The sequence below is a fragment of the Balaenoptera ricei genome, chromosome 12 (assembly GCF_028023285.1).
Source record: "Balaenoptera ricei isolate mBalRic1 chromosome 12, mBalRic1.hap2, whole genome shotgun sequence".
Lineage (NCBI taxonomy): Eukaryota > Metazoa > Chordata > Mammalia > Artiodactyla > Balaenopteridae > Balaenoptera > Balaenoptera ricei.
Window position 1 is genome coordinate 44,138,674 of NC_082650.1, and position 24,827 is coordinate 44,163,500.

General features: G+C 38.6%; 1 protein-coding gene and 1 long non-coding RNA gene across 3 annotated transcripts in view; one reads left to right on the forward strand and one right to left on the reverse strand.

Moving 5' to 3' along the window:
• Nucleotides 1–9,492, forward strand: part of ROS1 (ROS proto-oncogene 1, receptor tyrosine kinase) — a 113,044-nt gene extending 103,552 nt beyond the window's left edge. For both annotated transcript variants that reach the window (XM_059941347.1, XM_059941345.1), the window contains 2 exons: nt 881–1,044; nt 8,417–9,492. In XM_059941347.1, the coding sequence (XP_059797330.1) occupies nt 881–1,044; nt 8,417–8,727 (475 nt within the window). In that variant the 3' untranslated portion in view covers nt 8,728–9,492. The remainder of the gene's footprint in view (nt 1–880; nt 1,045–8,416) is intronic.
• Nucleotides 1–22,717, reverse strand: part of LOC132375954 (uncharacterized) — a 134,797-nt gene extending 112,080 nt beyond the window's left edge. Inside the window, exon 1 of the long non-coding RNA XR_009506169.1 lies at nt 22,590–22,717. This is a non-coding gene — a long non-coding RNA (uncharacterized LOC132375954). The remainder of the gene's footprint in view (nt 1–22,589) is intronic.
• Between the last annotated feature and the right edge of the window lie 2,110 nt (nt 22,718–24,827).

Sequence of the window (24,827 nt, forward strand, 5' to 3'; positions counted from 1 at the left end):
TATCCATAAAAGACTGAGAATTACCTAAAAAGGGTGGTTTAAAATATTGGAATGGGCTAGGTTATAAATGGCATTGTACTAATTTTCTTCTACTAGGTGGGGCTTTGAAAATTAGTTACAGAACTATAAAAGAGCTACAATTTCCCCCTGCTCCTATGAGTTGTAGTGGATAAATTTTGTCTCCCTCTTACGTTTGCTATATATATCGTATGAGGACAGGAGTCACACTGCCACATCTCTTGCTCTTGATATACTGCTCATATATAGTAAGTGTCCAACAAATCTTTGCTGAGTGAATGAATGAACATTAGTCAAGAGTTCTGCACAGACATTTCTTAGACAACCATTAAGGAAAAGAGAATGTTCAACCAGCTATTTATGTCTAGGAGAACTGAGTCTCTTAATTAACCTGGCAGTGTAATGAAGAGTAAAAGCATTAGAATTGGATCTGATTTCTACCTCTGGTTCTGCCACTAAATATCTGTGTGGCTTGGAGTAAATCTTAGATTTTGTTTCAGATATCAGTGTATGAATGTAAAATTTAATCTCAGCTTCTTCAGTAATTTTTATAGCTGTTAGTTTCCTAATGGGTTCAGTAAACATTTTCCAACCATCTATTTACTATCTATTTATTTAGATTAATAACTGTTGAATGTCAGCTTTTCAGAAGGAAGATATTTTCTAATAAACGTAGTTATATTGCCAGCCACTATTATATAAGAAACAAAAGCTTTTGTTCTGGTTCAGTTATATTAATTACGGAAAACTGGCAATAACTCAAATTCTTTTCCTTCTGAAATGACCTTACCTGGGTTATCAGTAATGGCTACCTAGTGATATCCAATCACTATTTACTTCATGTCCTTACCCACATATCCAGGTGGAATTTAATGACCCAGTGCTGGGCTCAAGAACCTGACCAAAGACCTACTTTCCATAAAATTCAAGAACAGCTACAGTTATTCCGAAATTTTTCCTTAAATAGTATTTCTCAATGCAGAGGAGAAACAAACCCCAGTGGAGTCATAAATGAAGCCTTTGAAGGTAAGTTTGATTCTTCTTCAGAATTTTTGGGTTTTCTCTACAGTGTGAACTGAATAAGGTTAAAATGGGATGTACGTGGAAGACATCTTACAGTGCGTAAGAAGAATAATATACTGGCACCATCCTCATAATCAAGTATTTATTGTACTCCTCTTTGAAAATAATTTTGATTTGTTCATTAAATTAAAAAAAAAAAGAATAATGGTATGGCCCCTGGATTTATAATTTAAGATAGTAAGGATGAGAATTAACATGTTAGACTATATTTTCATGAGGCCTGTTCTCTCTGCCCTCCACCCCTCATGCCAGTTTGTACCTCAGTGGCAGAGTTGAGTTAATTATAGTTGATGGTACATTATCGTCATTGGTCTATGCAAGACTTCTCTTTCATTTGTTTGTTTAGTCCCTTTATCTCCATATTCCTCTCCTGTTCTATTTCCTCCCTTCACCTGCCAGGCAGCCATACTAATGTCTTTAATGTGTATCTTTTAATTTGTTGTATATTGTATGCATGGATACTATCGTGTTATGTAATGCTTCTTTTCTTTCTTTTTCATTAAGTACTGTGTTTTTAAGAGTCATCCATGTTGCTATGTATATATCTAATCCGGTACTTTTAACTGCTATTTAGTTTTCTATGATTATTGTAGTGGGTCACACCTTGCTAAGGTCTACTGTGATTCCACTTCAGTATTTTGGTATTAAAACACAGTAGTCACTTAATTCACTTCCAAAATCAGATTTACAATACATTTGCCTAATTGGCTGCAGAAAAATAAATTTTAAAATGATCCTTTCCAGCTGCTCTTAAACTTCATCCCATTATTAAAAGTTCATAGCACCCTTTGTTTTTTCTCAAATGCAAACATTCTTGCTTAGAAATAAACCTGGCAAGATGGACCATGACTCAGAATCCCTCAGAAATTAAGACTCTCCGTCTCTGCACTGATTGATTACACAATGGCTGATGGTTGCCCTGGAGTCATCTCTCTACAGTGAGGCCTTCACCTTGAGTGGTGCACTTGACTAATAATAGCAGGGAAAAATACGAAGCCCAAGGACGAATATCTGCTTGTCTTGTTTGCTGTGCTTCTGACTATACATTTTGAGTAACTTTGGATCCATGACATGAATGGAGTTAAGACTCTGATCATGAGACTTCTTTAACACAAACAGCTAAGTGACAGATTGGGAAGGGCTGTGCTTGCTTTGAGCATGCATCTTGATCCTCATCAGAACAAGCCTTGTTAATAATCTCACATTGGCTCTACCTGCCTTCTCATCATGGAACCGAGCTGATTCTAGGAGTGCCAATGGTTGAGCACTTAGGAGTTATAACTGCAAGGCAACCCCATTTTTCTGGAGGGTTCTATACGTATACTTGACTGTGTGAAGGTTAAGAAAAAACATACCTATAAGCCATTCTACATACAATAAAATCCTTCTCATTTTCTAAACATTTGCTTAATGTATTCCTTTGAATGAATTTTTGAGAAAATTTAAAAAATTATTTCAACAGATACCTGTTGACTTTTGTGCAAGGCTTAGTATAGTGGTAGGCACCTGAATTTAATGTGTACCACTGGGATGCTTTAAAGAAAAAGAAGAGGCAAGAATATTTCTTTCCCTTGAGAAACTAGAGTCAGTTTCTTTAATCTTGTATGTAATGTTTAGTAGTGAGCTGTTCTTCTACTGGTGATTTTGAAAGTTGTCCTTGTCATAGGACTGTGTCTCTATCCACAGGAAAGGTGAGTGTCACCAGTCCACTACTGAATAATACTGTTTTGCTCAAGCCATTTGAATCTGCCCCTGCTTGGCCTGGTTCTTATTGGTTGTAACTTCACATATGGAAACTTCAGAGAAACAACAATCTGGGGTGGTTTGCTAATATGTAAAATGAAATCTTTTGTTCCTGAGGTAGATGAATGGCAGTAAGTGGGTTGAGTTGATTGCATAGATGTCTGAAAGGCAAGCAGAACATGGTTTTGCTTACTGGGCACTGAAAGCATGATTTCCTTACTAAATCAATGCTCTGATCTCTAGAAGGCAAAGCTTAACTACTAAGCCTCTGATTCAGATTTTCTTGTGAATATCATTTTTGTGGCCTTTATAAAATGAAACACAATCATCTTTTTAAAGGTTTAAAAAAGAATTTTTATGTTATTTTACAATCAATCAAAAAAGTGACTCCTGATCCTTTCCGATTTTTCTTCTAACTTTCCTAATAATTAATCTCTGTAATAGTTCTTGCTATATTATTTTTATAACTGTATTTAAAGATCTTTATTAGAAAAGTAATTTATGTTTATTGTTTAAAAAACATATAAAAGTATCTAAGCAGCATAAAAAGTTAGTCTCTTACTCCTTCCCTGTCCTTACTCCCCATGCTAGCCATTGTTCGTGATTTGATAATATACTTCCAGATATTTTATATGCATATACAACTATTTACAGATATGTTCATTTGTGTATGTTTGTATACATACACACTGGCTGGTAGTCTAGAGGAATGAGTGAGATGTAGATTCTCTGGTCAGTTCTCCACCATTTTTCTTTTTTTTAACAAATGAGCTTATTTTTGAAGATTTGGTGAGCAGATGATTTTAAACTACATCTTCTGCCAGAAGCCAGGAGGCATTCTATGTTGCCAATGAGAGGGAATTCATGTTCTGTGGGAGTCCTGCGGCAGCATGCCAAACCTACACGGTATGGCAGACGGAGAGTCAGTAAAAGCCACTGAGAGGTTAATTCTAAACTGAGTCCTGCAGGGGGGTGAGAAGAAGGTATCTCAGGGTAGAAGGAGCAGTATGTAGAAAGTCAGGGAATAACAGAGAATGGGGGTTCACAGAACTGCAGGTAGCTTATCACACTTGACGGTGGGAAATGGCAAGTGATGAAACTGGAGGAACAGTGGTCACACTAATCACATAAGAAGTGAAAATTAATGAAAGCTGAAATAATGAATGGTGACAGGTATAGAAAGAAGGATATGGAAACCAGACTTACCACAGCGGTAGATGCTAGAGGATTTGTCATCTAATTGGGTGAAGAAGAGAGAGGAGACGATGGTGAATCCCAGTGATTTGAGAAACTAGGTGCAAAGTCGTGCTCGTCCCAAAGGCGGGGGCACAGGAGGAGGAACAGCTTTACGCATGTTTGGTTTGAGCTGAATGTGGGAGAAATGAAGAAGCCCAGTATTCAGTTGGAAATACAGGTAGTTGAAGTCAAGGGTGTAATTGAGGTTATTCAATTAAAGTGCATAGAATTAGAAGAGAAGTAAACAGTGGATGGGACCCAGAAAACAGCCAATATATGAGGGACTGACAAAGAAAGATGGTGGGCACTGAGAGGAGAAGTCAGAAAGGGAAGAGGAAGGCTGTCACGGAAATCCAAAGGAGAGAGGCTCACAGACTTGAGAGTGGTCAAATGCTGCAGAGATAAAGAGTTCCATAGGGTTGCGAGGAATTTACAGTTGACTTGTGTTATATTTTAAAATTCAACTCCTCGCTCACGGAAGCCTTTCCTTCTAATGTGTACAGACATTTTATATAAAAATTACGGAGGCTGTCATAATGGGTGTTAGAGGGCCTGAGAGCTTAGTTTTACCTTAGGGTCTACCAGAAGTCTCCATGAACCCTTAAGAAAATCTTTTCACCATGTAGCATTACCTAGTTCGTCTATGAGACCGAGGTAACAGTACATATAGAGAACAAAACTCTTTTTGTGAATGGCTTTTAATTGCAGTATTAGTTAACTTTATTTTAGCACTTTTTTATATATCACTTGTGCTATGTGGGTTAACTCATTAAATCCTCACAATAGCCCTATGAAGTGGGCATTATAATATTACCATTTTACAGCTGAAAAGATTGAGGTTAGTAACTTGCCCATGGTCATCCTGCTGAATGGGGCTGGAGTAGGACTCTATTCTAGAGCCTTTGCTCTCATCCTTCACAGAGACGTGGCTATGGTTAGAAAACTGCTCCCACACTCTCCCCACTTTGTTTTCTTTGGTATGCTGATTTATTTAGGTGCAAGTTGTTGAAAGACTGAATTAAAATTCTAAATAATATTAAAAAAAATAGAGAAGCAGACATAATGAGGCAGAATAAGGATGCAGGAAGAGGTTAACAGGGAATATAATCAAACTCTGATAATTTAGATAGAAACAAGTAATTCTGTGCCATGACAGATATATAATTTTGGTACAAGAGAAATTCACATTCTGATTTACAATGAATGTAAATCCTGATGATAAGGAATGGAAAGAGATATGGGGATCACCAAAAATTTTGATAATTCGATGTGACTGAACAAAAGTGGCAGAGAAGACAGAAGAAATACAATGAAAAGCAGAGTTTGCATATTTGCAAAGGATAGAAATCATGGAACAGGCTCTTCAAGGCAAGCCTAAACTTAATTACCTTTTAAGTAAAAGAGAATGTATTTAATAATAGTTTGCTGCTTTGCAGACTGCTGGGAATATTTAACAAAACTGTAAGAAGTCTTCTTTGCTATTGTCGGAGATACGTAAGAAGAGAGGAAAGCCACTGGGAGGACTTTTTTGAAAAAAAAAAAGGCATTAGGATTTCAGGGAGCAATAATACCATGCCTATGCTATGGTCCTACTGACCTAATGGGGTGGAGAGGGGATAGAGAGAGAAGATTAGTAACATATCTGGGGATCTAGTAAAAATATCCCAGTGACTTCATCCAAACATTTGTGTAAACATCACCTCATCAGTCCCAGAGAGTTCTACAGGAAACAAATCTAAATGCTCTTCTGCTGTTCTAAACATAGCCAGTCAGCCAGCATATGTCTTGTCTGTAAATATCCTGTCTTACTTGGAAGTCTTTATTTTAATATTTCCCTCTTAAACCAAGGGTTGCCAAGTGCATGCCATCTTTGCTCAGGATCTCTCTCTGCTTTAAGGACCTGCAGGTTTTCTATACAGTAGTTTTTAAACCAAAATAAACAACCCGCCCCATCTCTCATAATTATGAAGTAAGAAAATGTACTAATTGCTGAAAGCTTGCCAGGGTCAAGTTACTAAATATTGCCCTAAGTACTATGAACCAATGAAATAGTTAGCTAATGATTTCTCTTTGACATATTGCACCAGAATTTGTAAAAAGAATTTATTTGCCTTATGTAAAAGACTTTTTTGCAAATAACTCGATATAGGCAAAAAATTAAATCATGTTTCAGTAGAAAGTTTCCCAATATGCTATTTAATGGACTAAATGTATGAGTGTGAAGCAGCTGATAACATGAGTAGCTAGACCTATATTGTAGGTGTACATTTTTGCTGAAATTCTAAACTCCTTTAGCCTAATTTCTTTAAGCCCTTCAGGAATATCATCCTAATTTCCTCAGTAATCTGGGCTGCCGGGCAATTTAAAGTTAAATATCCTATTTCTTGCTATCATTTTTTGATATTTTCTATTGCTATTATCATGCATAGCAAGTTATTTTTATGAGTTTCTCAATGGCTATAAGTACATATTGAAAATAATCATAACAGTTGGATCCTTCCATAGATATTCAGCACTTAGGCACTAACCAAACCTGACACCTGATAAACTTATTTCTGTGGGAGATATTTCACAACACTGACTATTTGTGTGGTTTGAAATATACTAGAATGATGTTTGAACAATGAAGAGGAACATGGGGTGATGCCCAAGAACCTGTGAGCCTGTAGCTCGACCTTCTTGTTCTTCAGCAGTGGGGGAGGGTCTGAAAATGAAATAAACACCTAATAAGACAGAGCAAGGACAGTGATTCACATGCTTCTTTAATAAAATAAGCTTTGTAGTTCAGGTTTGGAACTTGGTAATAGGTAGATCCGTTAAATTCCATCAGGGAATAATAGATGCAATGGTGCTTCCCTTAGTCCTTTGAAATTATTTAAATTTTCCCCATATTTCAATTTAAATAAATCCAGCCTGGGTGTAGGTCAGGGCTAAGCACAGAAGCTTGGCAGCCCGGCAGGCCTCACCCACACATTTGGATGCACTTGTGCTGGAAGTAGGATGAGGAGAAAGGGAAGGACCTGCGTCTGCTGACTGGAATGTTTCTGATTTGTAAAACGTGATGCTGTATGAAAGGACAGTAATATTTCTGACTGTAAATTTTTCATCCAGGTAGTAACACCCAGAGATTGGAAAGCACTGATAAAAAGCAAATAATTCCCACAATATACATTTGCATATTTATCTTATTGATTCCCTAGAATTTTGCGGCATGTTTCAGAAACCCTGCAATTAGGTTTCAACAAGAATTCTTATACTTTTCTAAGTAAGAAGGTCAGCCTCTAAGTAGAGAAAGGCAAAATAATATGAGCACAGTTGTGAAGAAGGTCAAACTACCCTCTGGCTGCCCATCTTTCTATTGCCACGCCCACCTCACACACATGTGTGTCTGGAGTCAGTGCCTCTCAAGGACTCCTGCAGGGCACACTGCCCACCACCTCCTTGTCACACAGCACGGCAGCTCCACTCTCCCCTCAGGGAGGTCAACATGAGGACACAGACTAGAGCCAGACAGTTTAGGTTCAAATTCTAGTTGTGTGACCTTGGGAAAATTGTTAAACTCCTCTGTCCTCAATTTCCTCATCTGTTAAATGGAGATAGTGCCAGTACTGACTTAATAGGAGAAGAATGAGTTAATATATGCACATTGCTTAGAACAGTGCCTGGTACGTAGTAAGTACTCTGTAAGTATTAATAACAACAATTATTGTTATTATATTTCATATCAGTGCTTACCACCACCTGACATAAATTTAGTTTTATACTAGTTTATTGTCTGTCTCTCCTCATTAGAATGTAAACCCCAAAGAGCAATAAATGTGTTTTGTTCACTGCTGTATCATCAATACCTAGGACACAGCCTGGTGTGCAGTAGGCATGCAATAAATATTAGCTTAATGAATGATTAAATTACTTTATCTAAAGAAATACATTTTTAAAGGTAGGTATTTTAGCTGATGTGGCAAGATGAAAGGGCAAGCACTTCACACAAAAAGGGCCGCCCTAGGGCCACTTAATTCCTGTCACAAAGACCATGACCTGTTTCACCTGTTATGGCAGAGTTAATCACCTCTGTGCTCTCATCACTTTATGTATTCCTTTCTTATATATGCACACATGACCTTCCATGGTACTATTTCTGCTTTCCTACTAGACTGCAGTAGCGTCAAGGACAGGGAACATGTCTTGGACTTTTGTGTTCCCTTAGTGGTCATCATAAATATTTGCTGAACCAATGGGTAAGGCTGGTGTTGTTCTAATTCTCATACAGCCTGGATATTACAGATAAAGGAAACCAAACAGATGCTAGAATAACTTTTGTATTTTTTTTTCACAGATGAAGATGGTCATATGATTTGTTCGAATTCAGATGACGTTATGTCAACTGCTTTACTGGAAACCAAGAACCAAGAAGGGTTAAACTATATGGTACTTGCTACAGAATGCAGACAAGGTGAAGCAAATTCTGAGGGTCCTCTAAGCTCCAAGGCATCTGAATCTTGTGGTCTGAGGAAAGAAGAGAAGGAACCACATGCAGACAAAGACATCTGCCAAGAAAAACAAGTGGCTTACTGCCCTCCTGGCAAGCCTGAAGGCCTGAACTATGCCTGTCTCACTCACAGTGGATATGGAGATGGGTCTGATTAATAGCTCTGTTTGGGAAATGCAGAGTTGAGAGAAACACTCCTCCCATTAAGTAGTCGCTGCAAGAAAACCTAGTAGAATGATAGATGTTGTGGGTGGTGGTCTATGACTCTGAATTAACACAGAGAAGTTCCTGAGTTCTCATCTTGGCCCCAAGAGCCATGTGGTTTTAGTTGTGACAATCCCCATACCAACTGTCTAACCTTCAGCAGAATTCTGAGGTGAACTTTGGAGCATTTGGGAAAGCTTAGAAAGACTCATGAGTCTGGAAATGAAACTGTGATTCCTCACCCCGAGCTCCCTTAGGCCACTGCCCACCCTTCAGTCTGGGCTGTAAGAGAAACATCTTAGTTAGATGGTTAAAGACTAAACACTTATGTTTAGAGACCTGAAGGAGGAGGATAGAAGTGTGCTCAAGGGGCCAAATGAACTACAGATTATCCCAAAAGGGACAAAGGAGGTGACTAAATAACTCTACACATACAGAAGGAACTAGCACCTTTGACACGAGAAGTCATTTTGAAAGCTATTACTACAATAAAATATTGTCCTAATTACTACTCTAAAATACTTTGTATTTTGGAGACTTGGAACAGCAGCTTCAGTCATGTTGACAACAGGACCATGAAGGTGTCTACGTCCTAAAGCTTAGCATTCCATGATCTTTGGGTCATATAAAAATCACTCTGTGACTTGTGTGCTATTACAGAAATTAGCTAATATAAAGATGGTTTTTGTTTGCCATATCTCTTTCATACATAACATACTTAGGATTACATTTACTATCCAAGTGTCCTTAAAATTAAACATAAATGATTATATAATGTTAATTCAAGCTGTGTGATTTTTAGCAACCATACAAAATAATAAATACCTAAATGAGAACTATTAAAAATTAAATGAGAGCACCTAAATGAGAGCAATTAAAAAATTGCTGCAGAGAAACACTCTGATTTAAAGCCAGTCGTTATTTTGCAGTTACCCATTTAAATCTGAAAGCCTCAAATGCTCAAATAGCAACACCAATGAAAGTATTCTGTGTTACTTAGTTGCAGTATACAGGATGTTCACGAGCTATAAAGAACACTTTGATCATAACATTTGCTAAATACTACTGTGGAAGAGGAACACATGTTTTCACCTTGGATCATTTAGTTCATTTTTAAATTTGCCTACTGCCTGAGAACATGCACAGATGATAGGCTGTATGATGAGGAACACAGGGAGGTCAATGTGTCAATTCTGTGGTGAACAGCCCCCAAGTAAAGGTCCAGGATTTATGGCCACTCTGCCACATCTGTCATCTCACTGAACAAGGCAGAATATTTTCCCTCTGATCTTTTGACTTTCTAATGGGCACTGATCATTCTTTTTGTTAGCCCAGCATATGATGCCCCTTCCTGTGTTGGAGAATTCCTCTACCATTATATTCCGAGTGGGAGCTATGCTCCATTTGCTTCCCCAAGATCTCTCGCAGTGAGAAGGCAGGCAAGTGACCCTAGCCCCTACCACTCAGACACAGCCACCACAGGCTTCTAATTGAGAGTGAAGGAAGCAAAGAAATAGGAACCACAGTGAGTCGTCCCTGGTGACGGTGGCAATTGCAGCTGGTCTGGCTCCCAGCATGCAGTGTCCAGGGCCAGGACAGTCGGCAGAGCAAGTCTGGAGCCTGGTGCCTCTGGCAGCTGGGGAGGCCAGACTGGCCTGGTTCTGCTGTCTGCTTCTGGCCGGGCTCCCTGTTCCATAGCTTCTGAGTTGGGTTCTCAAGCCCTCCCAAGGATTCTGTGACTTATCTCCATAGCCTTTTTTCCCCCCTGTATTTACATTTATTGATTCAATCCTTTAATAGTTTATTCAACACATAGTTACTACATGCCACGTTCTGTTCCAAGCACTAGAAATACAGCAATGAACAAAACAAAATCCCTGCCTATATGGAGTGTAGTTCACCTACTGTAACTACTAGCGTAGTTCACAGTACTAAGCATTTGGCCAGGTAGCAGTTTCAAAAATAAAGAAAATGGGTAACATGGAGTGTGGTCATCTACAGACACTGGCATTAACAGTTCATGCTGTCCTGGGAGAAGCAAAAGAAATGAGACATACGGACGGGTAGACAGTAGAGAGTCTTTTAGTGCTAAACCACAGAGTTTGAATTTCATTCTGTAGTAGATGAGTCATCAAAGCTTTTTTAAAATTATCTTCATAGCCTGTTAATAAATGTTTTTCTTTTAAATCAGCCAGAGTCAGTTTCTGTTTCTTGCAACCATGACTTTTGCTCTGCCAGTGCCACAGACCTTTATTTTGGAATACACAAAGGGATTAGAAGCATATAGAAGAATTTGATTTTCAGTACAATACATTTGCATTACAATCTGGACAATAGAGAAATTTATAGAATAGCTAAGGGGAGGGGAACAGCCCGTAAAATATCATGTTTCAGCTAGGATATAAGTGCAAATTAGTAGTCTTTTTCTATAATTCATAATGAATAATATTGGTAGAAATATTTAATGCAACATAAAATAGACAGTGGCTAAATCTCATAGGTAAATTTATTATAGATGAAAGTAATTGATCAAAAATACAAATGGCTGGTAATACTGAAAACTATGTAAGTTAATTCTGGAAAAATTAGATTTTGTAATCAAGAGGGAAAAAATTGGCAATGGCTAAAATTGGCACTTGTTAAAATACGTCCTTCACTAAAAATTAACAGAAGAATAAAACCTATTGATAAATTTTTTATCTGCAAAATACGACCTGGGAATGTTAGACTTGAGAGAAATAATGGCTCCCAAAGGCAGAAGTTATAATTGGTATGAACGAAACAAAACAATACAAAAGCCGATCAATAAATCTAACCTTCATTTTAAATTGTTCAAGGAAAAGAAATAATCCATAAGATTATTATGGTTTAACATTGCCAGTTGAACAAAAATTTACCTGGATAAAATTAATGTGTTGCTATAATTCTGTTGAAAATGCTTTATTCAAAATGTCCTGGAGAAAAGAGCCTGTCCCTGGTCTCAGATACCCTCTGTGTTGCTTACCCATCCTGCTTTTCCCTGGCCTATTGGAATGTTCTCACCTATTCTTCTCTGCTTATCTAAATTCCAGTCTTCCTTTAGGATCAGCTCATATTCCAACTTTTTGGAAAGGCTTGTCCCTAACTCCCTCCCCTCTCACTTCTCAGAATAACTGTTGCCCTTCTTGTCTTTATATCTCATTTGCTGGCAACCACATGTATTTCCCTTCTATTTCTATGTATTTTATCTACTCGAATAAATTGCAAGCTTTCCGAAGACAGGGTGATGTCTTTTAACACTTTATACCTTTAATCTAAAGTAAGTATTCATATTTAATGGATGAATTGGCTTTCTCATCATCCTTTTCCAACACACTTCACAAGTCTTCACTTTTAGCTCATGGAAGGGATGCCAGAAGATTGGTCTACTGTCAAGAGGGGCTCAAGAGGATTCTTTAGATCCTGAGTTATCTCTTGAGACCTAAACATATTACAGAAGTTGGTGGACTGCTTTGAGGTTCAGATCAAACCTAGGTGAGGCCTGAAATTCTGAAAGCCCTTGAAATGATGGTAAAGGATGTTAAAGGAGGCAAAAAATTATTTTATCATTATCATTTCTCCCATCTGAAACCCAACTTTTATCCTCAGAATAGACTTATGGATGTGGAATAAATGTCATAAATTTTAAGTTGTCCTTGACTTCTCTTTGACCTTCTCTCTTTGGTAAAGAGGAGCCCATCCAATTTTGCTTTTTGCATTGGTCAAGGCTATGGTGTGCCCAAACCAGAAGACCTATCCCAATCCTTCTAGGCTCTTCACAACTAGAAGAATCAAGGGGACAAAATATACAACCCAAACTCCATTGTATATATTTTAGAATATTTCCTTCCAGGTTTTTTTTTTCTTCCCCATGTGAGCTTATTTTCATGGCTGGAGTAGTTGTATTTCTCTTGTTTTTTTTTTTTTTTTTTTCACTTACTTTATTGTATAAGCTTTCCCCCTTATCATTAAAAATTCTTTGTGAATGTTTCTAATGACTGCGTACATCCCTTAGGATGGATATACTGTTGTTTAGTGTTCCCATGTAGATTCATTCACTCATTCATAAATATTTATTGAATGCTTACTACACAGGAAGCATTGTTATAGGTGCTAGGAATAGAGCAATAAACAAAGCTAAGTCTTTGCCTTGATGGAGGCCACATTCTAACATTCTATCAATAGATGGGGGAGAAGACATAGTAAATAAAAAACAAAAATATATATGACAATACATTAAAAGAATCATACACCATGATCAAGTGGGATTTATTCCAGGTTGCAAAGATGGTTCAAACATCCACAAATGAGTCAGTGTGATACACTGCATTAACAAAATGAAGGATAAACATCATATGATCATCTCAGTAGATGCAGAAAAAGCATTTGACAAAATTCAGCATCCATTTATGATAATAACTCTCAACAAAGTGGGTACAGAGGGAAGGTATCTCAATATAATAGACTGTACATGAGAAGCTCACAGCTAACATCATACTCAACAGTGAAAAGCTAAAAGCTTTTCCTCTAAGATCAGGAACAAGACAAGGATGTCCACTCTCACAACTTTTATTCAATATACTATTTGAAGTCCTAGCCAGAGTAATTAGGCAAGAAAAAAAAATAAAAAGCATCCAAATTGAGAAAGAAGAAGTAAAACTGTCACTATTTGCAAATAATATGACATTATATACAGAAAACTCTAAAGACTCCATCAAAAAACTATTAGAACTAATAAACAAATTCAGTAAAGTTGCAGGATACAAAATCAATACACAAAAGTCTGTTGCCTTACTTTACATTAATAATGAACCATCAGAAAGAGAAATTAAGAAAACAACCCCATTTACAATTGCAACAAAAAGAATAAAATACCTCAGAATAAATCTAACCGAGGAGGTGAAAGAACTATATTTTGAAAACGATAAGACAGTAATGAAAAAAACTGAAGAAGACACAAAGACCCTGAATAGCCAAAGCAATCTTGAGAAAGGAGAATGAAGCTGGAGACATCATGCTTCCTGATTTCAAACTATATTACAAAGCTATAGAATTAAAACAGTAGTAGTATTGATCTAAAACAGACACATAGATTAATGGAAGGGAATAGAGAACCCAGGAATAAACCCATGCATGTATCATCAATTAACTCATGACAAAATATGGAGGGAAGAATGCACAATGGGGAAAGGACAGTCCCTTCAATAAATGGCATTGGGAAAATTGGACAGCCACATACAAAAGAATGAAACTGGATTGCTATCTTATACATAACTCCCTTTAGTTAACAAAAGTTAACTTAAAATGGATTAAAGGCTTGAATATAAGACCTGAAACCTTAAAAGTTCTAGAAGAAAACACAGGTGGTAAGCTCCCTGACATATGTCTTGGCAATGATGTTTTGAATCTGACACCAAAAACAAAAGCAACAAAAGCAAAAATAAACAAGTGGAACTGCATGAAACTAAAAAGCTTTTGCATAGCAAAAACAAGACAAAATTAAAAGGCAGTCTACTGGATGTGAGAAAATAATTGCAAATCATAAATCTGATAAGGGGCTAGTAGCCCAAATATACAAAGAATTCATATAACTCAATAGCAATAAAAAAAAGGGAGGGAAGGAGGGGAGAGTGGTAGTGGGGGTTAGATCATACAGGCCACGGTAGGGACTTTTTACCTGATAGGAAGACACTAGGGAATTTTGAACATATGAGAGACAGGATTTGACTTTGGTTTTAAAAGGATCATTCCAGAGCCCATGTGAACAAGGGACTGAGAGTAGGGTGGGACAGAAAGGTAGAAACAGGAAAAATCAATTAGAAAGTTATGATAATTAACCACGAGATGATGACGGCTTGGCAGGGAAGGTGATGAAACAGCAGTGAAAGTGATGAAAGTGGTTGATTCTGTGTTTCTTTTGAAGATTTTGCTGATGGATTACATATGGAGTACAAGGGAAGAAAAGATTAAGATTTTTAATCTGAGCAGTGGGAAGAATGGAAGTTACCATTTATCAGATGGGAAAAACTGAAGGAGAAATGATACATTTTGAGAGGCAAGATGGCAATTAGAGGTTCGATTTAGGATATGTTAGTTTTGAGATGATTTTTAGAGATCTAAGGGAGAGGCTGACTATGCAGTGGGAGAGGGGATTAAGGAAAGGGTTCAGGCTGGAGAGTTGTCAGTATATAGGTAAGGCTGAAACTAGCTGGTCCAGCTCAACTAGGGGTGTGTATAAGAAAGAAGGTCCAAGGACTGAGGCCAAAATCATTCCATGTTTAGACATTAGGGAGCTGAGGAGAGACTACCAAAGAAGACTGAGAAGGAGGGGTCAGAAAAGTAGCATGAAAATCAAGAGTGCATGGAATCCTGGAAGTCAAGTGAACAAAGTGATTGAAGAAGGATGGAATTATGAATTGTGTCAAATATTATTGACAGGTAAGGTAACCATATGTCTTAATTTGCCTGGGATAGTCGCAGTTTATGCCTTTGTCCTGGATTATTACCAGTGTCCCTTTCACACTTATAAGTGATCTTGTTCAGACCGTAAATTATATGGTCCCCTGCGGTGGACACGGAGGTGTGCTATTTAGATCATCTTTCAAGAGAACCTGCTTTGGGGAGCATGGCTAATTGACACCTCCAGCTTCTGTACCTTCAGATCTACTGTGACATTCATGCCAGGTCATGCTTCCCTTGGGCCATTTCCAGCCACTGACTAAACACAGAGGAGTACCAGGAATGGGCCATTCCTGCCTGATCTGGACTTTATTTGGCCACCAACAGGCCATTTTGACTTGGGGACTGACTATCAGTCTGGCTGAGACTTTCCCAGAACTGCACTGTAATCTCAGGCTTTCCCTATCCAATCCTTCCTTCTCTCTCTTCTTAACAGGTGTCAGGCCTGCATTGCAATCTGAAGGCTTTTTTCACCTACCCTTTCTCTCTCCCCCTTTATCCTTCCACGGCCTTTCTCCCAACAAATCATTTGCACATCTATTCCTCTTGGCATCTGTTTCTTTGAGGCCCTTAACTAATACAGATAGTACCAGGAATAGCCCAAGAAAACAGGTAGTGAGATGGGATCTGGGGTCTGGCTCACTCATCATCCAAGTGGCTAAGAGGACCGCATCATGAGTGATAGATATGTGGGGCACAGACAGTCCTGGGCACAATGTGGCAGCCCAAATGCTATGGAGTTCACCAGTGGTGAACAAGAAAAATATCCCACGGATATTGGCAACTACTTTGCCAATGTGATGATTCAGGCCTTTGAAAGATATACAGGCGATGATGCCTATAAGAACAGTGGAACTCGCTGGCTGTTTCCCTGCAGAACAGTTGTACAGATTCCCTGCAGAAGGATCATGAGAAATTAAGGGTATGTAGCAAATAAAGGCTAATTGTGAGAGCTAGAAGGTGTCTCTGATAGGTTAAAAAGAGGCGCTTATAAACTGTAGAGTAAGAGTAGACACAACTGAGGGGCAAGCCCCGCATGTGATAGCCAAGGTAGGTCTGTTGAGAAAACCTGTGACCCTGAAACCCTAGATGGGGGCAACTGGATGGATGCCCCCAAGGAATTTGGCTCAGCTGACCCCTCTCATCCCTCACTGCTTGTTGAGATGGCTCATACCTCTAACGTAAGAGCTAGCACTTTCTCTGTACAGGGAGATACTCCTGTGGCCTCTCCCCAGCAAGGCAACAGGTGCCCCCTTGGGAGCTGCACCTACCTCTGCTGGGGACCGCCAGGTTGATAACCAGGGTTAAATCCCAGCCTAACCTGACTTGGGATATGCTGGGTCTGATAAAGAAGGAAAGAGATTACATCTCAAAGGAGCTCTAAGAATTAGCTAACATCTAACGGTGGGAGCCAGGGGAGTAATGTTGGGATTACATTCGGAGGGTACGTGAGTAAGGGGGTGGGAAGGTAAGACTGGATAAGCAGGAATTCATTCACTCAGTGGGATTTCCTGGAACATGAAATTTTAACATCTTGGAAAAGACCCAAGGCAAACTTTCAGCTAGGGTAGCCTTGGAAGCCTGGAGAAAACAAAGGCCCATGCTGAGATGCCCTGTCAGATGGGAGAGGAAAGAATAAAAAGACTGAGGGAAGTGGGAATGCTGGCATGGACATATTGTGTGAGGCCAGAAGACCCATCAAAGGACACACTAAGGTCATTAGGAACAGGCTGATGAGAGGGGTGCCTCACTGAGTATCACTAAGCAGCTCAGTAATGGCTTCCTCTGCAGACCATCCACATCTGGGCTCCTTAAGATCTATGGACATGACACAGCCCTGAAATAATAGATACCAGATGGCTGCACTTGACTACTAGAAGCCAGGGGACCCCCATCACCACGATGATGGAGAGGCACCCAAAGAAGCTTGAGCATAGGGAGTTGTGGAGATGGTTAATAAAGTATGTTGTCCCCAGGACAAAACAGAAGGGCAGCAGTGCTTACCATTTACAATCAGAGAAAGGCAAAAATGGAGGAGTTAGGAGGCTGATGTGGTCACTTGAATAAAAATCACCATTGTAAAGATCTGTAACCCATTGACTGAAGAAGTGGACAGGTCCTAGGACAGAACCTGTAACGCTATCACGGTATATACTATGATGATTCCACCACAGAGCACTGTGGCCATTTATTCCAGTACTGCGCACTGGGAATCCCCAGCCATTTCAGACTATTAGACATAGGATCTGAGTTGACATTGGTATCTAGAGACCTGAAGCATCATCATAGCCCCTTTGTTAGGGTGGGGTTTATGGAGCCAGGTATTAAATTGAGTCCTGGCTAAAGGCCAACCTACAGTGTGTCCACCGGGCCCATGACCCCACTGGTGATGATTTCTCCACTCTATAAATGTGTAATAGGGGTTGACATACTTGGTGGTTGAATCACTGCATCCTTGGCCTGTGGGGTAAAATATATCATGGTGTGGAAGGCCAAGAGGAAACCTCTGGAACTGCTGCCCTCCTCTCTTCCCTCCCCTAGCCAAGATAGTAAGTCAAAAATAAAATAGGATCCTGGGGAATTACAATGATTAGTGCCAGCATTTATGTTCAAAAGGTCACAGGGTTCATGGTTTCTGTCACACCTCCTTTTAATTCACCAGAGCTTCTGCAGAAACCACATGGATCCTGGAGAATGGCTGTAGTGTAGCATGAGTTAAATCAAATAGTAGCCCAATTGCAGCTGCTATGCCAGGTGTAGTATCTTTGCTAGAACATATTAATAAGGCCTCAAGTGCATGGTATATGTCTTGACCTCTGCTTATCGGAGGATCTTCACTGATGTATTCACCCTATCGATGAGACAAGTAAAAGGTTACTGAGAGCTGATCTTCAGGTTTATTCAGAGCTAACTGATGACCTTGGCAAGTGTGTGTGTAGCGGAAGCTAAGCTAGAGTGGGTACAAGAGAAAATGGAAAAGTAAGTGGAGAGAGCAAGAGGATGACTCATTTAAGGCTTGTTGCCATTTAAAGGGAGCAGAGAAATGAGTTAGTAACTAAAAGGAGACAGGGTCAAAGAAGGTTGCTTTTTTTTTTTTTTTTTTTTAAGGCAGGAAATATTGCAGCCTGTTTTATATTAATGGGAATGACCCAGTAGAGCGGGAGAAATGATGATGCAGGAAAAGAGAGGACAATTGTTGAAGGAATGTCCTTGAGCAGAAGACAGAGATTGAGGATCAGGATACAAGCGCAGAAAAAGGATATTTGACACTGCCTCCTAAAAGTGAAGAACCTCTCCCCACTCCTTTTAATAAGAGGATTTTCTTTACTGAAGCAGCTTCCAGACTATTTTTATTTTCTTTTTTTTAACTTGTACATTAAACCTCAGATGAACCTGTATTTTAAAATTGGTTTGCACATAATAAAATAAAAAGTTTAATGCAATAATTTGTGTATTTTCTTCACAAATAGTTGGTAGTACCTGCTCAATGTACTTAATATCCAGCTGAGGGGGTAAAGAATAAGTCAAGAGAGAACGAGATAATCTTTAGGGTTACTGCAACCTTTTAAATTCTGAACTTGTGTCCCAAGATGTTAAATAATAAATGGCAAAAAAATGGCATAGACATTAGTTGGTAAGAGTTCCGATATGGGTGAGACCACTTACTGTGTCTGGTGTGGAGATAAGGCTTCCAGGAAGAGGCAGAATTTACGTGAGACGTTGAAGAACAGATAGCATTTGGATGAGAAGGTAGTTAGGGTGAAGGTTTTCTAACAGAATGGGAGGAAGGAATTTACCAGGAACCTTCTGTGGAATATGAGAAAAACACTGCCGAGTGCACTAACCCAGAGGAACAGTCAACTAGAATTGTGATAAGTACTCTGGTCACTTCTAGATGATGTACCCTTGAGCTGAGAAAGTCTCGTAGTGAGCTTGATGTCCTCCTGAGAACTGTGACAAGATAGCTCTAACTTCATTCTGAGCATCCATATGGACATATAGGACAAGTACAAGAACTAGATCAGGAAACGAGCAGACAACATGCAAAGCATTTTCTATAATATCACTTTTAGAACTTTTCTGTTTATAGTAAGTAAGGAGAAGGAGAATAAAGCATGGGTAATTTGAGTTCAAATTAGAAGTTCCTCTAATAAAGGAAGTGACAAGAATTAAATTTGCACCCTAAAATAGCAGTAAAAATATAGTCAGAAGCTTTTATGATGTGAAAGAATATACATTACTAAGTGGTATAATTTTGTCTTGTTTTAACTTAATGCCTTGCCCTTGCTCTGTGACACAGGGAGATTCAGTGGTACCTATACTTTCTACCTCAGTCTCCTAAGACCCAAAGCCTATATTAACCTGCAGCCTGGTACATTTTATGGCAGTGAAGCATTGTTTTTCTTTTTTAGTTTCAATACATTTTATTTAAAAAATTTTAAAACCTTTTTAATTTTTATTGGAGTATAGTTGATTGAAAATAGTTTCAATACATTTTATATCGCAAACAAAAAAGGGAGATGGCAGTATCTCACTGGCAGATTTAAAAATTTTTCAGTCCTTAAATATCAAATAACCAGGTGTCCCAAACTTCAATGCAAAATGGTGGTGCCTGTATTATCATTTTTAAAATTTACTAGCTAGTTTGAAACAGTTAAGTATAAAATTGTGAATAAAACTTCCCTTCTTACCAATCCCAACTGAATACAACTTCATCATGGTTTTCCCTCGGGATACAAGTCTGACACGTCCCTAGGCTCTTATCTTACTCCTTTCAAAAAGTACAAGCGAAGAATGTGTTTTTAGAAGAAGCCTTTGAACAAGGAAGAACAAATATCATAAGCTCTGTTCTTTGTGTTTCTTACCAAATCTGTCTGTCAATGCCCTCTGTCAGTTTCTGAGTGTGGAGGAGAAATTGCCCGAGGTAAAAACAGGATTTCACACTCCACAAAGCAAGATGGAAGAATACTAATAATACAGAACCTCTAGATATATTGAGATAACCTCCCAGATATGTCAAGAAATTCCATAAAAAAGCAGGTACAATGAAAAAAAGTAATATGATACTAGAGGAAAAAGCATTCCATTGTTTTCTGAGATGGATTACACATTGGGTAAAATGCACTAGAAGAAGAAAAAAGAAAAAGGATTGTACCTAGTAAAAATAAATAGCAATAACAAAAAGTTTTGTTTTAATTTTTGTTTGTTTTCCATCCCATTTCTTGATAATACCATTACTGGCACAGGGCTGATAACGTAGTTGCCAAAAATAAGGGCAAAGCTGTAGTAATGAGAATTAGCAGGAAACAAAATAAGCTCTGACATTCCCATCAATTATAATCCATGTTTTAAGCAATTGTATGTTTAGAGTTTTAAGATACTTGATTTGCTCTTCCTGAGCGAAAACTATTTTTACCTGAGGTATTCTAAAGAAGCTTCCAAATTATGAGGTAAACAGAGTATTTTACCATTTGTAAATACATATATAGACTAAAGTATATACTCCTTAAATAAATGTTGGTAAAAATCTCTAAGTGGTAGCTAGATCGTTAGAGTCATGCAAATATTGATTAGGAATCAAAAAATTTTAATTCTTTAGTTTTGTTTTCCAAATTTTAGTCTACCTTTAAACTAAATTTCTTATATGTAATGAAAATTGTATATTTATTAATTTATGCAGTTTTGATAGGAAATGGAAATAATAGTGACAGAGGAGGATAGTTTGAGCAAAATCACTTTAGTGACTTTGAAATTTTGGGAGATAAGTAGAACTAGAGCTTACTAGGAGATTCTAAGAACAAAACAAAGGAACAGAAAATATGCTGCTGTTGCTTTTCTAGATGAAAGAAATGAATTCCGTAAGACAAAGGAAATTTGGACTCCTTATTTCTATTTTAGAGGTGCTTCGTTTCATAAGAGTACACTGGTAAACCCATGAAAACACTGTAAGTTGAGGTAGACATGACCCTGTGTTGTGGAGAACTTTAGATTTTTCTCTTATTGAGTTAAACTTGTGTTTTAAAGTGGAAAAATTCCAAATAAAGGGTAACATTTTACCAAAGTATTAATTATTCCAGTAAATTCACTATATATTTCTCTAAACAATATGTGTTTCTCTAAACATTAATTTTTCAGTCAAATATTTAACTCTTTTCCCCCAAAGACAATTTGTCTATTTTCTTAAAGTGAGCTTGGATTAGCAGAATCACCTCTGCCGACTCTGCCAGTGGCCACTCTGCCTGGACGCAGTGTTTCCGCTGGGGTGGAGGTCAAGGCTGGAGACAACTGGGCGCTCCTCCTGAAGGCTGCCTTGCCTTTTTAGGTTATGAGGGTCTCTCTGTGTTTAGGATAACATGATTGACAGCTCTGCTCCAGCTCCAATTAGCACCCTATAATTTATTAGCTTCTGCTTTCAGATTGTGCGTTAACTTCACAAATATTTCAACCACGGAAACAGCAGCTATCAAGTGTCTCTTTCCTGATCCAGCCCTCTGTGGCTGGAATGAAATACAAGGAAAGAGCGGTACACTTGGTCTGTCAAGTGAGAATAATCATTTGTGTCTGTGCCTGTCTGAGGGCATGGGGTCTCTGATTTCTCTTTAGGCATGCATTAGTGGTGTGTATGTGTGTCTGTGTGGTATTTGTAGATAAACAGATTCTATTGTATGGATCCTGTATTTGTATTGTGAGTTTCATTTATTCATGGGAGATGAGGGAGAGCTGGTATTGAGGAAATATGAAATTTACATTTGCTTAATCCTGTTGTTTGTGTAAATGTCAGAACTTCAGTTATGTGCAAACAGCAACTATAACAATGATATTGCCTTTAGGACGTTTTTTCCTTTACTCCAGAATTTAGAAATATGCAACAAATAATGAAGAACAACAAATCTTAAAAATCTTGCAAGGAAGAAGGGACCATAGAGAGCAAAGACCTTCATAAGTACAATCAAAATGTGAATTATTTGCATGCAAATTATCCATAGATTGTTAAAGCAATTTTATAAAGGAATCTTATGTTTTTTGGTTTCGTTTATTTTTAAAGTCTTTTCAAATATCTTTCAACTTTTCTTCCATGCTTTGACTCCTAGTGAATTATGTTTAAAAATGCAATTTATGGAAATGGCATTTATATGGAAAGCAGTTTAAGTTTTATTTTTAAAAATCCCCAACTCTGAAGTAACCGATCACTAAGTGTTTAAGGTTTCTTGTTTATTTTGATAGAAGGTGTATATGTGCCTGCACATAAACACAGGATTTACAATTCTAAGCCAATGGGAGGTTAAAATTACAAGTTGTTTCCCCCTATTCGAAAGGGCACAGAAAATGCAGTACTTACCCAGAAAGAGCGGCAAGAGAAGCTTCCAGTCAGGGAGTCTACATCCCAACACTCACCACCTCTGCCCTCCCTCCCATCCAGGCCTGAATCAATCTTAAGTCATTGCCAGAATTTGCCACGCATCAAAACAGAACTTCAAAGGGGAAATGAGACAGGATGGCAACTCTTATTAAGCTAAGGGAGTAGAATAGATAGAGTTCCCTGCAGTTGGGTGACCGAGTTCTCAGCCAGAGGGCAATCGGCAACAGGATTATTTGGTGGCGGAGAGCTGTCTCTCCCCTTTTCGTCACCTCTCCCTCAGTAGAGGCCAAGTGCAAAGGGAAAACTGTGGGTTAGGAGGACACCAGTGCCAACCGGGATGATTAGAGGAGAATCTAATCTTTCTCTCAGACCCCCAACCAGGTATAATATATGCAAAAACATCATGTTTACCTTTTCTCATGTCATCCCTGCTTTCCTTGAATGTCCTTTTTTCAACTACTAGGGCCTTCTCTAATCTGCATGGTTTCACGAATATTAGCAAGACAAGCATGAGAATTCATCCTTTACATGACTTGGTGGGCCTAAAAGAATGTCAAAAAAATGTCAGTTAGAGCTATGAGTTCACCAAAGTTCCCTTTGAAAGTCTTATTACACAGAACCGAATGATGATAGTTCCAGGGCCTCTTGCATTTCTACTTTGGGAATGTATAACATGGAGGGAAATGCTCTGCTCCTCTGCTCCGTGTGTCCTATGTGCTAGGTCACTGGAGCTCTGTTCGGCAGTCTGGACGGTCTGTTCAGGACTGCCCCAAAGGCCAGTTCCAGTGATTGAGTCTCCTCACCAGCAACCTGATATTCAGGTCGGATGCAGCTCAGGAGAGAGGCTTCAGTAATCAGAACCTCAGGGCTGGGAAAAGGCCCCCTGTGGGTTCTGATCAGAGATCTTGTGAGTGCTAACGCAGGTTGAGCACAGGGAAAGCTTCTTGGGGAGGAGGACTACTTGGAAAAGATGTCCAGCAGAAAATGCACTTGCTGTGCTTTCTTCTTCATCTGTACACTGAGTGGCAAAATTTTAAAAGTGCGCTGGAACTAAATGCGTTTTATTTATGCTTGTATACACCAGCGATCCATGCCAATGGAACATGGATTTAAAAAAATCACAGAGAAGTCCAAAGTTAATTTTAGTTATTGCTTCAATGTCCAAACCTCAGACTAACATGCTTAACACGACTTGGTTAGGTTGGGTGTGAAGAGCTTCAGAGCAGAGAAGGCTATAAATACTGAAATGAATTAATAAGAAAAGCAATAATAATTCCTTCCTAGAGATGAATGGAAAAATGCATCTGGCTGAATGGTCTACAGGTAGTGCCATTTGACGAAGGAGTCTGGACAATGTCCTATGATACTTCCTTTGAGACCTGGGATTCTATAAGTTCTACAGCATGTCAGTCTTTGCTGGCCTGTCTCTTTTCCCTTCTTTATTCATCTATTGTGGAGGAGAAAGTAAGCCCAAAGTTGAGCATTTCAAGACAGATCAGAAGTGGACCAGTAGTTACTGCAGTGGATAACAGTGCAGTCTCTGCCCTGGGCTGCCTGGGTTGGCATCCTGGCTCTGCCCAGTTATGTGACTGGGCAGATTACTTCTCCTCTGTGAGCCTCTGTGGTAGTAAGTACCACACAGAATTGTTGTGAGGTTTAAATGAGTTAACCTATATATAAAGCCCTCAGACCAGTGCCTGGGGCATGATAATTAACATTAGTTATTGCTATATGCAATGCAATTAGTTATTACTAATTACTATCACATCTGGGACAATATAATCATATAGTACCTTCCATCTGAGCAAAAACAGTAATAGGTTCTTGTAATGATCATAGTCTACTTAACAGGTACCAAAATGATAGAAAGAGGGGATGGGTAACTCTGCTAAGCCATGTTCTGAGTAAGGTCCCTTAACTGCACCCAACTCTTGAGACAGTTACCCAAGATACACTGTATTTGCCTCTTGTGTTATAATGAAGATCAAGATTTGAATTAATATTTTATGCTTTAACAACTTTCAAGGGCAGTTTGGGCATAACACTAAATCTCTCTCTTTAAAGAACACTAAATCTCTCTCTTTAGAGAAAGAACACGAATAACTTTGGCGTCAAGGGAAAATAAAACCGTTAATTCAAAAATTTCTTTTTTTTGGCCTAGCTGTAGGTTTGGTTTCCTAGCCTAGCTGATTAAAATATAAAATAACCAGTATTTCC